Source organism: Mauremys mutica, chromosome 6 (genome assembly GCF_020497125.1).
Source record: "Mauremys mutica isolate MM-2020 ecotype Southern chromosome 6, ASM2049712v1, whole genome shotgun sequence".
Lineage (NCBI taxonomy): Eukaryota > Metazoa > Chordata > Testudines > Geoemydidae > Mauremys > Mauremys mutica.
This window is the reverse complement of record NC_059077.1, coordinates 20,280,957-20,294,184: the sequence shown is the minus strand read 5'-3', so window position 1 is coordinate 20,294,184 and position 13,228 is coordinate 20,280,957. Positions and strand designations below refer to the sequence as shown.

The 13,228-nt window shown below is 39.1% G+C and overlaps 1 protein-coding gene across 5 annotated transcripts in view; it reads right to left on the bottom strand.

Annotated features, from left to right (window-relative positions):
- Positions 1-13,228, bottom strand: part of NEDD4L (NEDD4 like E3 ubiquitin protein ligase) — a 342,440-nt gene that overhangs the window by 179,483 nt on the left and 149,729 nt on the right. For 3 of the 5 annotated variants that reach the window (XM_045021773.1, XM_045021771.1, XM_045021772.1), the window contains 2 exons: positions 4,693-4,731; positions 951-1,004 (listed from right to left, as the gene is read on the bottom strand). In XM_045021773.1, coding sequence (XP_044877708.1) covers positions 951-1,004; positions 4,693-4,731 — 93 coding nt within the window. Of the gene's footprint in view, positions 1-950; positions 1,005-1,219; positions 1,353-4,692; positions 4,732-13,228 lie in introns of those variants that run through there. The other 2 variants (XM_045021774.1, XM_045021775.1) reach the window with 1 other exon arrangement.

Here is a 13,228-nt window from a genome sequence, read left to right as displayed (position 1 = left end):
CCATTCTGCCGGCTGGCCTGCAAAGAGGATAAGAAGCTAAAACTAGCAAGAGTTAATCAAGATTCTCTACTAGTTCAAATGGTAGATGCCTGGGTTTGTGAAACAGATTAAATGCCTTTCAGTACACTGATCACCACAGAGTCTCTATATATGTTGCCACCCTGCCACAGATTTGTTACTGTACTTCCTCACAGCATTAAATGAGTGGCCCTCTAGATTTCCCCCCTCTGAAAAAGGTTACCTACACAGAGTTTATATCTTTTTCCTTGCATTACATTAACATTTGCTTTGATGGAGCTGAAAGAAAAAAGATGTACTTCTTAGAGTTTTTCTTAATTAACAAAAGGATATTCAAACTATCCAAAATATATCTGGCATATTTTCCCCCAATATAGTAAGCAAGTTTGGTAGAGACCTACTGTACTTATCTAATTTGAAGGAACCGAATATTTTGTGCTATAGCGCCACATCCTCTATTATAAAAGTGTTCATAAATATACTGTTAGTGGGTCACACTAATACTGCTTTTTAAAATTTCCGCAAAGTACATTTATAAATTGTGATTATATTGATGTCTTACATCAACTAGATGCAAAATCAGACCTTAGAGATTTTTGCTTAGACACCTATTTAATCTTATCAAAAATGGCAAAGAAGATTTAAAAATAAGTAATTGCATTATGCCTTCCCTAAATGTCCCCACTGCATAAGACAACTTTGGCTCAAGATGAGTGTTATGAATGTTCAGCCAGTAAAATAGCAAAATTTCCTGCTTTATATACTTCACTTGACTTTCCTTAGTGTACATATTTACACCACTCACACAAAATAAACTTTAATTTAACAAATGCCAAATTTCCAGGAACTAAGATTCAGGAGCTATGTTACTTCCACGTTTAGTTGTGTAATTAATAAAACACACACAAAGGGGAATACAGTAGTACACTCACCAATCTGTTTTCATCAAACACTTCGAACAGGAGTCTATGATTAGTTGGGTTTACCTATAAAAATATATATATAGTGTTACTTCATGTTCATTATCTTTATGACAAACCATTCACGGGTACAATAATTTGCTAAATGACCAATCCAAGGCAATAGGAATAGGGCTGACAAGCCTTGTATATATCTCTAACTATACCTAGTGTGTAAATACACATTTATGTCCTAAATGTACAACTAGAAATGTTCTGGCGTTCAATATGTTTTTACTTACAGCTGTTAATAGAGCACCTAGTATACTACATCCCTGTTCCTTAAGAAAGCTTCAAAGAGGCAGAGACATTTTATGGATGTCACATGGGGCTATAGGGTCTTTCTTGGTACTGCAACTTCACAGCTTAATTGTGATGCAGGAAACAGAATTTTTAAAAGATATTCCTCTTTGTTATGGATTCTGAACATGCCATTCAGAATTCTGCAGTTTCTCTATTTTTCAACCTCTGCCCAGATCCAGTCAGTCACTGTTCCTAGCCCATTTAACCACATATGCCACTTCAGAAACACTACTGAGGAGGTGAGAAGGCATACCCTGTGCAAACTTTTCTAAAAGTAGCAGAGAAATGAGTACACCTCCAGGATGTAGTTTCCACGGACAGACATTGAACTACATAGATCCCCTCAAAACAATGAATGATCAAGGAGGCAATGAGGCCACCAATGAATAAAGACACGTTTCTATGGTAGTTAATCCAGGTCAGTACATTTTTCAGGAAAGCTTTTGTAAGACAGGTGGCTAAGCCCAGTCCTCTATTTGAGGCAACATAAAGATATTCTGTAATAGGCAGACACTTATCTGGGTTTGTAGACGGGGAAATCTACCAAATTGAACTAGCGCAAGGAGCTCTGAAATAGGGGAGTGCACACAAGTACTAGTTTGTGTATTTCTGGGTAGGATTTTCATGAGTTTTTATAGTGCTGCAGGGTTCCATTTACATGCTCTAAGTAACAAGAGTTCTCATGATCTCACTGTATTTTCATTTCAGGAGGAAGTATAAACTGATCATGAAAAACATCAGTGAAAATCATAAATACAAATATGTGTAGCATAATATCTGGTTTTCTGCAAATCCCAGATGCACCACCATGCAACCAAAGGAGGAGCACTCGATTGCATGAACTCTGTGCCTTCCAAGCTGCTCTGCAATCCAGCACTGTCTATAAAAATGCCCTGCTTTCCACCTGCCCAGTGTGGAATCAAATCTGAGTTAGTGCTGAATAATGTCTGAAACAGCAGAGAGCCAAGAGTACATCTTTTTCTGGGGATAGCGTGTAGCTACACACAGGCTGAAATTTACACATAGCCATTGCGTGACTAAGAGTAAATCCTGCTAGCATTTATAGACATTAATGAGATGGAACTACTGGAGATGAATGAAGGTTATTTTAGGGCAGGTCCACACCAGAAGCGCTACATCAACGCAGCTGCGGTTCTGTCCGATGAAGGTGCTCTATGCCGATGGGAAAGCGCTCTCCCGTCGGCATAATTACTCCACCTCTGCGAGAGGTGGAAGCTATGTCGGTGGGAGAGTGTTTCCCATTGACATAGCGCCAGTGTGGACAGCACTTAAGTTGCCTTAACTTCCGTTGCTCAGAGGGGGGTCTATTTCATAGCCCTGAGTGACGCAAGTTAGATCAACTTAAGTAGTAGTATAGACCTGCCATAAGGCTTTGTCTTCACTGAAACAAAGTTGTTGTTGTGTGTTTATTGTTTTATTGGCAGCGAGTTAACTAAGAGGTGATAGTTATCTCATGTAAAACCTTAAGTGGAGACAAGGGACTTACAGTGTTTACAATGAGGCAAACTAGGTGAGGTCAACACTCTCCTCCCCTACCACCCTGTGACTGACCTCACCTAGTTTACCTTATGTTGAAAACGTCAGTGCTGTGCCTCCAAGGGACTGCAGTACATACATAGTTAAGACAAAAAGGGCTGTGAAGGGTAGGATAGCGTTGACCTCACCTAGTTTAACTGGTGGTAAAAACTACCTTTTTTTGTCAGAGAAGATAGAGACAAAGATTGCTTCTTCCCCTCCAGCACGTCACTACAGGGACAGAGTTAAGGTTGTTTGGGTGCCTTGATGTTTGGATTCCTTTTAAGTTGATTCTTAACACAATATTTCCTGGGCTTTTACTGCTTTGTTTTTTGGTAACTGGAACCATATGGTAAATTACTGATGTGTACTCAAAATGATGTTTAGCAAAGTACGTTAACTGGGCATAAATACTAATGATGCAACTCGTAACATGTAGTTCTGACAATGGATAAACATTTTGATTTGCTGCTTGCTTCTAAGACATTTTTCTTGTAGCCTTTAACGGGGAATCCCGAGAATCAAAAATGTCAAACTTAATATGTGAAAGTGTAACATGACCAGATGAACGTTCTACTAATGAGAATCTTGCATATAACAAATCATCTTGTGACTGAAATGGAAAAAGCTGGGGCCAGTCATACTGAGTTTAGTGCCAAGACAATTCCTAGAGATTCTGCATTACTCAAAGAAACAGATTTAAGTGCCTTCTGTACTATATTATAGGAATCAAAATAGCTATCTCTGGGAAGACTGTTTTAAAGATAAAAAAAAAATCTATTAAATTTCACCCTGTAAAAAGCTATTTTAATGGAATTGACATTGTAAAGCATTTATAATCTCCCCAAATTAGATATTAACAAACATTCTGTTGTAAATTACCAAATTAGCACAATGGTCAACAGCTAAAATGCATTTTGACAGTATACTGTCATTTTAACAATCCACAATGCCTTTCCCTGTTCTCAAACAGCTGTTCTGAAGATTAAATTGAAAATTGCTGAAATTTTACCTAACCTATTCTTGTAAAAACTACAACTGGACAGAAGCTAAGTAACTGCTCCTTGAATAATTGAAGATCAGAGATGGTTTTCATGCTAGCAATTTATATTCCATAAATATATTACATTTAATGGGGGTATTTTTTTCATTTTCAGCCTATTTCACATTTTGTGAATATTTAAAGTTTTATGATGAAAATGTCAACTACTACTTATAATAGAAAAGCACTAGATGTTAAGTGCCGTTCTATTAACATTTCTAACATGATTTGACACGTTTAAAAAGTTACAAGAATAAAATAAATTTGATAATTTTCTCTTTGCTTTTATGCTACTTGCCAAAAATTGCTCTTTCAATCCTTTTTCTCTGTTTGCACTTTACTACTTTTTGTCATGCTCGTTCAGCTTTCAAGATCTTTAACCATGAAACACTTACTTAGTCTCTTTCATCTAGTTATGCTGGGCTATCATATAGCCCTAGGAAGAATTTCTGGCTATTTGCTACTACATTACTAGTTTAATACCACAGCAAACATGATATGCTAAAAATGCATGTTTGAGTGAAGCATATTACATTTTCTATATACATCAACTCAAAGCATGTATAAAAAGAACCATTATCAAATTGTGCAACAACAAACGTTTCATACATTAAACCATATGGCAAATCCTATATTTTATTCCATCTTTTAGAACAGATATTAGACAGTAACTACATCAGTTCAAGTGATTTTTCTTTGAAATACACAAGAAATATTTAAAGGGTAAAATACTAAAAAGAATAAGTTTCTTCCCACCCCTTTACAATGTGATGTGTTTAATTTTACTAATCTACTTGTAGTTAAACACTTTATTACAAGTAAAGAAAAACTTACTCTAAAATAAAATTCTTCATTCCATTTTGGATTCAGTGTCTGTAAAAGAAATTAAATTTTTTTATGCAAACATTATTAAAATCTTAAATTCGACTGAGGCTGTCAGTACATTTGCAGTCACTTACAAGTGCATGCATGTGACAATCTCCGTTAAAAGTCAATTAAAAACAACCCTAATATTTCATAGCAACAACCACCAAGAATAAAAACATTGCTGTCAAATGATTTAAAACTCATCTACCAAGCAAACTGAGCGTGGGAGGGTATTTCAGCCGGATGATCCAGAAATAGATGTTAACTATAAATAGGAATCTATCAGTAGAAGGGAAATGATTGAGGACCTATGCAGAGAGAGCGTAATGAAGACTAATCTTAATGAAATGTTTTATAATATAAACCAAAGTAAGGAAAATGACCAGTTTTAAATACAAGGATGAGTTTAGTAGTCAAAAGAAAGTTATGGCTCTAGACTGCAAAAAGGTATCACTTGTTTTCGCTGAATTTGCTTAGGGCTCTTTTTCCCCAGTTTCCCAAATAAAGACTATAGAGCACCACAATTTTATATTAATAATTTGAGTAGAATATGCACTTAGCTTACAACATAAAAGGAGACCAAATATAAAATCATCAAGATGAACAGATTAGTAATAAGAATATTAGCAATATGTATAATTCAGTTTTTGAAAAAGAATAATCTGAAGTGCCCATTCAGCTCATTTTAATGTCAAATGATTTTCCCTCCCACACACATACATGCACCCTTGCCCCCTGCCCCTCTCCCCTGTCTCTCTCCACCCTTATTATTGATCATCCCTGCTCCATACCGCTCAGAATTGGGGACAGAACATTAATTCTCCCAAAAAGCCAAACACAGACCTGAAGCTATATAAAATTGTGCTACAAGACCACAAGCTGTCCTTAATCACAGGCTCAACACCAAGTATCAAAGCATACTAAACAATCCTATGTCTCAGCACATTTCAAGGAAAACTGCAGTGATTTGTTTTATTGCCATGGGAAATACTTGTTTTTAAGCTTTCTAAGTCTACCATGCCATTTTTTCCAACAAGTTAAAGAAATACCTGTCACTGGTTCAGTATTTCCATTGTCATGAGGGACAACAATCCCACTCAAAGTGAGGGCTTTTGTTCTAATTGGCAGAGGGAAATGAGGTCTTGCACTTAACTCAATGGTATTTGTCTGTCTGTATGTGATGTAATAGCTTCTGAATGCTTTATCCACTCAATTTCAAAATTTCAGGGAATGTTCGAAGCATCAGTGGGCAGAATCCTAATGGTTTTGGTGAAAACGGGAAAAGCAGGAGAAGGAAAAAGAGGAACACATGGAGCTACTGGCATCTGATCAGCAGAGCCAGCAGTTTCAACCACCAATTCTCTATAAATCAAAGAACCAGTTGATAGCGGCCATTAACACCTTCCAGTGTAGCAATACCTCCATCTCAGCTCTGCCCATCAATAGTTTTAACATGTTGACATCCTGAATGATCTCTCCCCCAGACAACAACAACAACAAACAACCCACAAATGGTGGGGTGTGTGTGGGGAAACGGGAAGAAATGAAGAATGGAGGACAATGAGCCACTGACATGAGGGGGGAAATGCGGGGAACACAGAATTCCTGGCTTAATGGGGTAGGGAATCACAGGAGTCCCTGATATAGAGTAGGATGGGAGGGTGGCACTCAGGGAAATCGAGGGGAGGAAGAATGGAGGAACGCAAAGAGCTCCTGGTGTGTGCAATGTGCTCAGCCTTCAGAAGCAAAAAATGTGTAACCGTCCCTATTTCCCAATAGGAGACCAAGACTCTAATAACGTCAGAGACATTCTAGGCCTCATCATAGGAGCCATGGGTGCTCCAGGGCTGGAAACCCCACGGGGAAAAATTAGCGGGTGCTCCGCACCCACCAGCAGCCAAGGTCCCCTCAGCTCTTCCCTGCCTCCTCCCTTGAGCATGCTGCGTTCCTGCTCCTACCCCTCCCTTCCAGCACTTCTGCTCACTGCCAAATAGCTGTACTCCGGGAGGAAGGGGGAGAAGTGAGGACAGCGCACTCAAGGGAGGAGGCAGGGCAGGGACTTGGGGAAGGAGGTGGCATGGGGGCAGGGTGGAGACAGAGCTGGGGTGGGGACTTGGGGGAAAGGGTGGAGTGGGGCAGAGGGGGATTGAGCACCCACCGGCAGGAGTAGAAGTCGGCGCCTATGGGCCTCACTGAATGCCAAGTAGTTGTAAAGTAGTTTTAACTTGCAGTCTATAGTAAAGGCCATCACAAGGCGAGGTATTAAAATGGATTAAGAAGAAAGCTAAATGCTAATTAGCAAACAAAAACTACATTTAATGGCATTTAAAGTTACAGCATGACACACCCATCCACCAAGACTGTAATGAATGGAAATAAGAATTTAAAGAGAAAGATTTGTAGAATTCCTTTCTACCTTCCCATTAACTACTAGGCTATTGATATTGCACTTCAGTCATCCATAAGGTCTTGTCTACATGGGGAAATTGATTGGCATATGCTATTTCGCAATAGCTTTTCTGCCATAGTTCCACATGTGGGCAAATCATTCCGGAATAAAATAGAGCTGTTGATTAATCACAGTTAACTCACACAATTAACTAAAAAAAAATTAATCGTCATTAAAAAACTAAACAATAGAATATCAATTGAAATTTATTGAATACTTTAGGTGGGTTTTTTTTACATTTTCAAATATATTGATTTCTATTGCAACACAGAATACAAAGTGTACAGTGCTCAGTTTATATTTATTTTTATTACAAATATTTGCACTGTAAAAATGATAAACAAAAGAAATAGGATTTTTCAACTCACCTCATACAAATACCGTAGTGCAATCTCTTTATTGTGAAAGCACAACTTACAAATGTAGATTTTTTTTTGTTACATAACTGCACTCAAAAACAAAAAACAGTGTAAAACTTTAGAGCCTACAAGTCCACTCAGTCCTACTTCTTGTGCAGCCAATCGCTGAGACAAACATGTTTTTTACATTTACAGGAGATAATGCTGCCTGCTTCTTATTTACAATGTCACCTGAAAGTCAGACCAGACGTATGCATGGCACTTTTGTAGCCAACACTGCAAAGTATTTATGTGCCAGATAAACTAAACATTTGTATTCACCTTCCTGCTTTGGCCCCATTGGAGAGGACATGCTTCCATGCTGATGATGCTCGTTAAAAAAAAAAAAAGTGTTAAATTTGTGACTGAACTCCTTGGGGGAGAATTGTATGTCTCCTGCTCCGTGTTTTACCTGCATTTTGCCATATATTTCATGTTATAGCAGTCTTGGATAATGACCTAGCATGTTGTTCGTTTTAAGAACACTTGCACTTCAGATTTGACAAAATGCAAACAAGGTACCAATGTGAGATTTCTAAAGACAGCTACAGCACTCGACCCAAGTTTTAAGAATCTGAAGTGCCTTCCAAAATCTGATTTGGACAGAATGTGGAGCATACTTTCAGAAGTCTTAAAAGACCAACATTCCAACATGGAAACTACAGAACCTGAACCACCAAAAAAGAAAATTAACCTTCTGCTGGTGACATCTGATTCAGATGATGAAAATGAACATGCGTTGGTCTGCACTGCTTCACATCATTATCGAGCAGAACCCATCATCAGCACGGATGCATGTCCTCTGGAATGGTGGTTGAAGTATCAAGTGACATGTGAATCTTTAGCGCATCTGGCACGTAAATATCTTGCAACGCCGGCTACAACAGTGCCATGAGAATGCCTGTTTTCACTTTTAGGTGACACTGTAAACAAGAAGCGGGCAGCATTATCTCCTGCAAATGTAAACAAACTTGTTTGTCTGAGCAATGGGCTAAACAAGAAGTAGGACTGAGTGGACTTGAAGGCTCTAAAGTTTTACATTGTTTTATTCTGAATAATGCTATTTTGTGCACATAACTCTACATTTATAAGTTCAACTTTCATGATAAGGAGATTGCACTACAGTACTTGTATTAAGTGAATTAAAAATACTCTTATTTTTACAGTGCAAATATTAAAAATAAACAAAGTAAGCACTGTATTCTGTGTTGTAATTGAAATCAATATATTTGAAAATGTGGAAAATATCCAAAAATATTTATATAAATGGTATTCTATTTTTTAATCGCTTGACAGCACTAATAATTATTCTGTTCACAACAGGAGAGTATTCAGCAGCTTTTTCCTCTCAGGGTTCATGACTGTTGTCAGTAAATAAAAGGCAGTGAACTCACTCACTCTCTCTCTGCATTATTATCATTATTTGCACCTGAAGTGAGTGCCAAAACGGATTTGTCATCACATCAAACTTTGGTGGGTTAAGCTTGGTGCATGTATTTTTCAATCAGATAAGGAGTTATGGAAGGCACACCCATGTGGGCAAAAGGCATGTCCCAGGGAGATTTCCATTTCTTGTGAAAGGATTACAAAAATTAAAATACAGAAATTCAGACAATCCAGTGGAAAAAATTTCCAATAGGGGAGATTTGTAAGCTGTTATTCTTTAATCAATCCATTTTTGATCAAATTGCCATGAAAAATTCAAACACTCAAATTTTATATTCTATTTGAGTTTTGCCAACTTTGCACAATATTATAATTCAGGGTTTTCAACCCAAACTGAACACATGCTAATAAAAACACCACGGGTAATGAGTGTGCGGATAAACCAGTAAGACTTCTGATAAAAACAGAATCCAGCAAAAGGAGAGTAAAATATAACATTTCCTCCAAATTAAAAAAAAAAAGAGAGATCTAGTTCACATTATTCAGCAGCTAAGGCTCTTTCACCCAAAATTATACATTATAACTTACTTTATTCTGAGCATTTGGGCAGATTTAGGACCCTAACTCCAAAACAATCTGGATGCTTGCATTTAGGAAACAGCACTGAAGAATATGGCTGAAGTCCTTTCACTAGGGTCAACCAAAAATAAAGCCTCAATAATACCCCAAGTCTAGGTGGGTTTTCATAAGAGGCAGACTTTGAAGAATCTCACACATCAAGCAAGATGAGAATGCTAAGTTCCTAGGTCACTGAAAAGGTTGATAGTATTGAGTGGCAATACTACTTAGAAGGTCTGGATTTGGATGATGTTTGAGTTATCAAGGTTGCCTAAAATCGCTCCACAACCTGGGTAGCAACAGACATTGTAGCACATCCTCAGCTGCCGTAAACTGATGTCAGTGGAGCTATGACAACTTACAACAGCTGAGCATCTTCTCCATTACCTTTGCTACATCTCAGACCTGAAGAGGAACTACAAAAAGTTGCTCCACCTTACCTCTCTCTCCTCTTCTATCTTTCTGGCTAGACTTAGTCAACAATATCTCCAGACTGAGGGTATTCAAATGGAAAAATGCCATCTATCAAAATGAACAGGCCTACCAAGTACCTATTTATACTCAAGAATCCATGATATTCTGTCAAGTATCAGAGGGGTAGCTGTGTTAGTCTGGATCTGTAAAAGCAGCGAAGAGTCCTGTGGCACCTTATAGACTAACAGACGTATTGGAGCATGAGCTTTCGTGGGTGAATACCCACTTCGTCGATCCGACGAAGTGGGTATTCACCCACGAAAGCTCATGCTCCAATACGACGAAGTGGGTATTCACCCACGAAAGCTCATGCTCCAATACGTCTGTTAGTCTATAAGGTGCCACAGGACTCTCTGCTGCTATTACATGATATTCTGTTAGCTTCATGAACTCAGAACAAAATTAAAATGCAGGGGGAATTTTCTGACTACAAGAGTAACTGGGGGAAAGTCTGATTACCATAAGAGCGGCCACTGCTCTCGCCACACCCAGAAGCAGCAGGAGTTTCGGTGTAGGAGGGGGCTCAGGCAGGAGGTTGGGGCGCAGGAGGGAGTGAGGGCTCCAGGTGGTGCTTACCTCAGGGGGCTCCCCAGAAGCGTCAACATGTCCCTCGGTTACTAGGCAGAGGCGTGGCCAGGCGGCTCTGCACGCTGCCTCTGCCCACAGGCTCCGCTCCCACAGCTCCCATTGGCCGTGGTTCCTGGCCAATGGGAGCTGCAGACCCAGTGCTCAGGGCAGGGTCAGTGCATGGAACCCCCCCAGCCGGACCTCCGCCTAGGAGCAAAGACACGTTGCTGCTTCCAGGGAGCTGCGCGGAGCCAGGTAGGGAGCCTGCCAGCCCCGCCAACACCCCCTCACCTCCGCTCCACAGCAGCAGAGATCCCCAGACCACCCCAGAAGCTGCGGGGGTCCTGGGCCGCACGCAGCCACTCCCCTCAGCACTCCCAGGCCACCACCACCCCCATGCACCCGCAGTGCCCCTGGGCCACCCCCTGCCCCAGAGCACCCAAGATTTAGTCTAGGGTGACCAGATGTCTCGATTTTTAGGGAAAGTCCCGATATTTGGAACTTTATCTTATATAGGCGCCTATTACCCCCGACTCCCGGCCCGATTTTTCACAGTTGGTGTCTGGTCACTCTAATTTATAAGGGGTGTATAGTAAAAGTCATGGAACGATCACAGGCCATGAATTTTTGTTTACTGCCCATGATCCAGCCATGACTTTTACTAAAAAAATACCCATGACTAAAACGTAGCCTTAATCATTAGCCTTGTTGGAGGCAATGGGGTTACCACAAGAATGTTGGCAGGACTGGGCCCATAAACAGCAATTATCCTTAAATACTGAGTGCAGTATAAGATGGCAGCAGATTCTGGATAAGGTGATCCAGTGAAACATTTAATCATAGTAGCTATTGGAACCATAGTATTAATTTTATCACTTCCTTCAGTTTAACTGATGGTTGGTGCTTTTTAAAAGAAAGTAATTTTCAATATTTGCTTTTATAATGTGATAAAAGACCAGGTCTAGAAAGCAAATGCTTATAACATTGTACAAACAGTATCATGTTACTAGACTTTTCCTCTTCACTCATTAACAGGGTTGTACTGCTCTTCAAATGCCTAAAATCAAACAAAGACAATGAAAAGTGATGCTTCCTCCCTCCCTCCAGATACTGAATAAGAAAATCCAAGTATTTTTAAAACAGAAGCCAAGCAGATGACATTTGTTTAAATATTCAGGACAGGGAGGGCAGAGGAGACCTACCTGCATTTGTCTCCTTTGCACCTTATTTTTTGTGGAGGAATTACAAGGTATTATGTATTGCTCTCATTACAAATACAGGTACAGACTAGCACCATATAAGTGGAGAACGTGAAAGTGTCTGGTCTGAGGTCAGGAGAGGTGGTTTGACCTCTCAAATTTAGAAGTTTAGGCTTTACCAGCACGTTGCCCTTTTTCTTGAAGCCGAATATTTTGACCTGTCAGCTAAGTCCGTATACTTGCACTTGCAGATTCACACCTTTGCATCTTTGGTATCTGCAGCTGTGACAATTTTAAGAAGTGAGATACTAAGAAGTGTAAGGACACTGTTTGCCCAGCAAAGGCAGAGTGGTTATCTGTACCAGGAAACAGAGTCTTGGGAGAGAGAAAGTTGTTCCAGGGGAGAAATAAAAATAATAAATAATAATAAAAAAAAAACACCTATGACAAAATATGGTAGGAGTTGCCGCTTTAAGAATGTTCATGTCTTCCTCACATTTACACAAGCACTAAATTTCTCTCAGTATGTTTATGAGCATTATGATTGTTTTCATAAGTCAGTTGTAGCGGCAACTGTTTTTATTTAATTTATTTTTCAGGATTTTGGTATTTTGTAGCTCTGTATTGTAAACTGCTAAATTTTTCAATAAAAATAAGTTTAAAACTAAATTTAAACATAATACTGTATTGCCCTTCCTCATGATGTTGTCAAACATGAAGCTTATTTGGAGTGTTTATTACATTCCAAAATTTTTAAAAATATTAGCGTCTTCCTCCTCTTTGTAACTAGATAAAGCATTAAATTATATTTTGTATATTACACTGAATATCCTGTATAATCAGTGTTTCTCAACCTTTTTGATACCAGAGACCAGCTTTCTGCCTTCCAAAACTGTCAGGGAGATCTCAGGGACCGGACCGGTTGTTGAAAAACACTGCTCTATATTACATTGCAGTTTTCCTTTCAAAGTCAAATCCTCTACCTGGGTCTCCTTCACTAATGCAGAAGCTAGGATGTAGTTCCCATGACAACCTTTATACCTATTGGAAATAATGGAACATGGACATTTTGGGAGAACACTGAGGTTCTGATTCAGAAAAAGCATTTAAGCATGTGTTTCACTTTAATCCCAGGATTTATCCCAGCGGCTTCAATGACACTACTCCTGGGCCTAAATTTATGTATGTACTTAAAACGCTTTGCTTAATTGGGGGCTAAAGAACCCCAGCAACAAAAAACAAAAAAACCAGACAAGAGAATGTACAATCAAAAGTACAGCACAGAAATACTACACAGGATCCTGGCAGTCACTACATAGACAAAACAAAACAGCAGCAGCCTTACAAACAATATACTAATAAAGAAGGAGAAAATCCTCCAAGAGAAAATACATGAGCACCAAAAAAGCTGC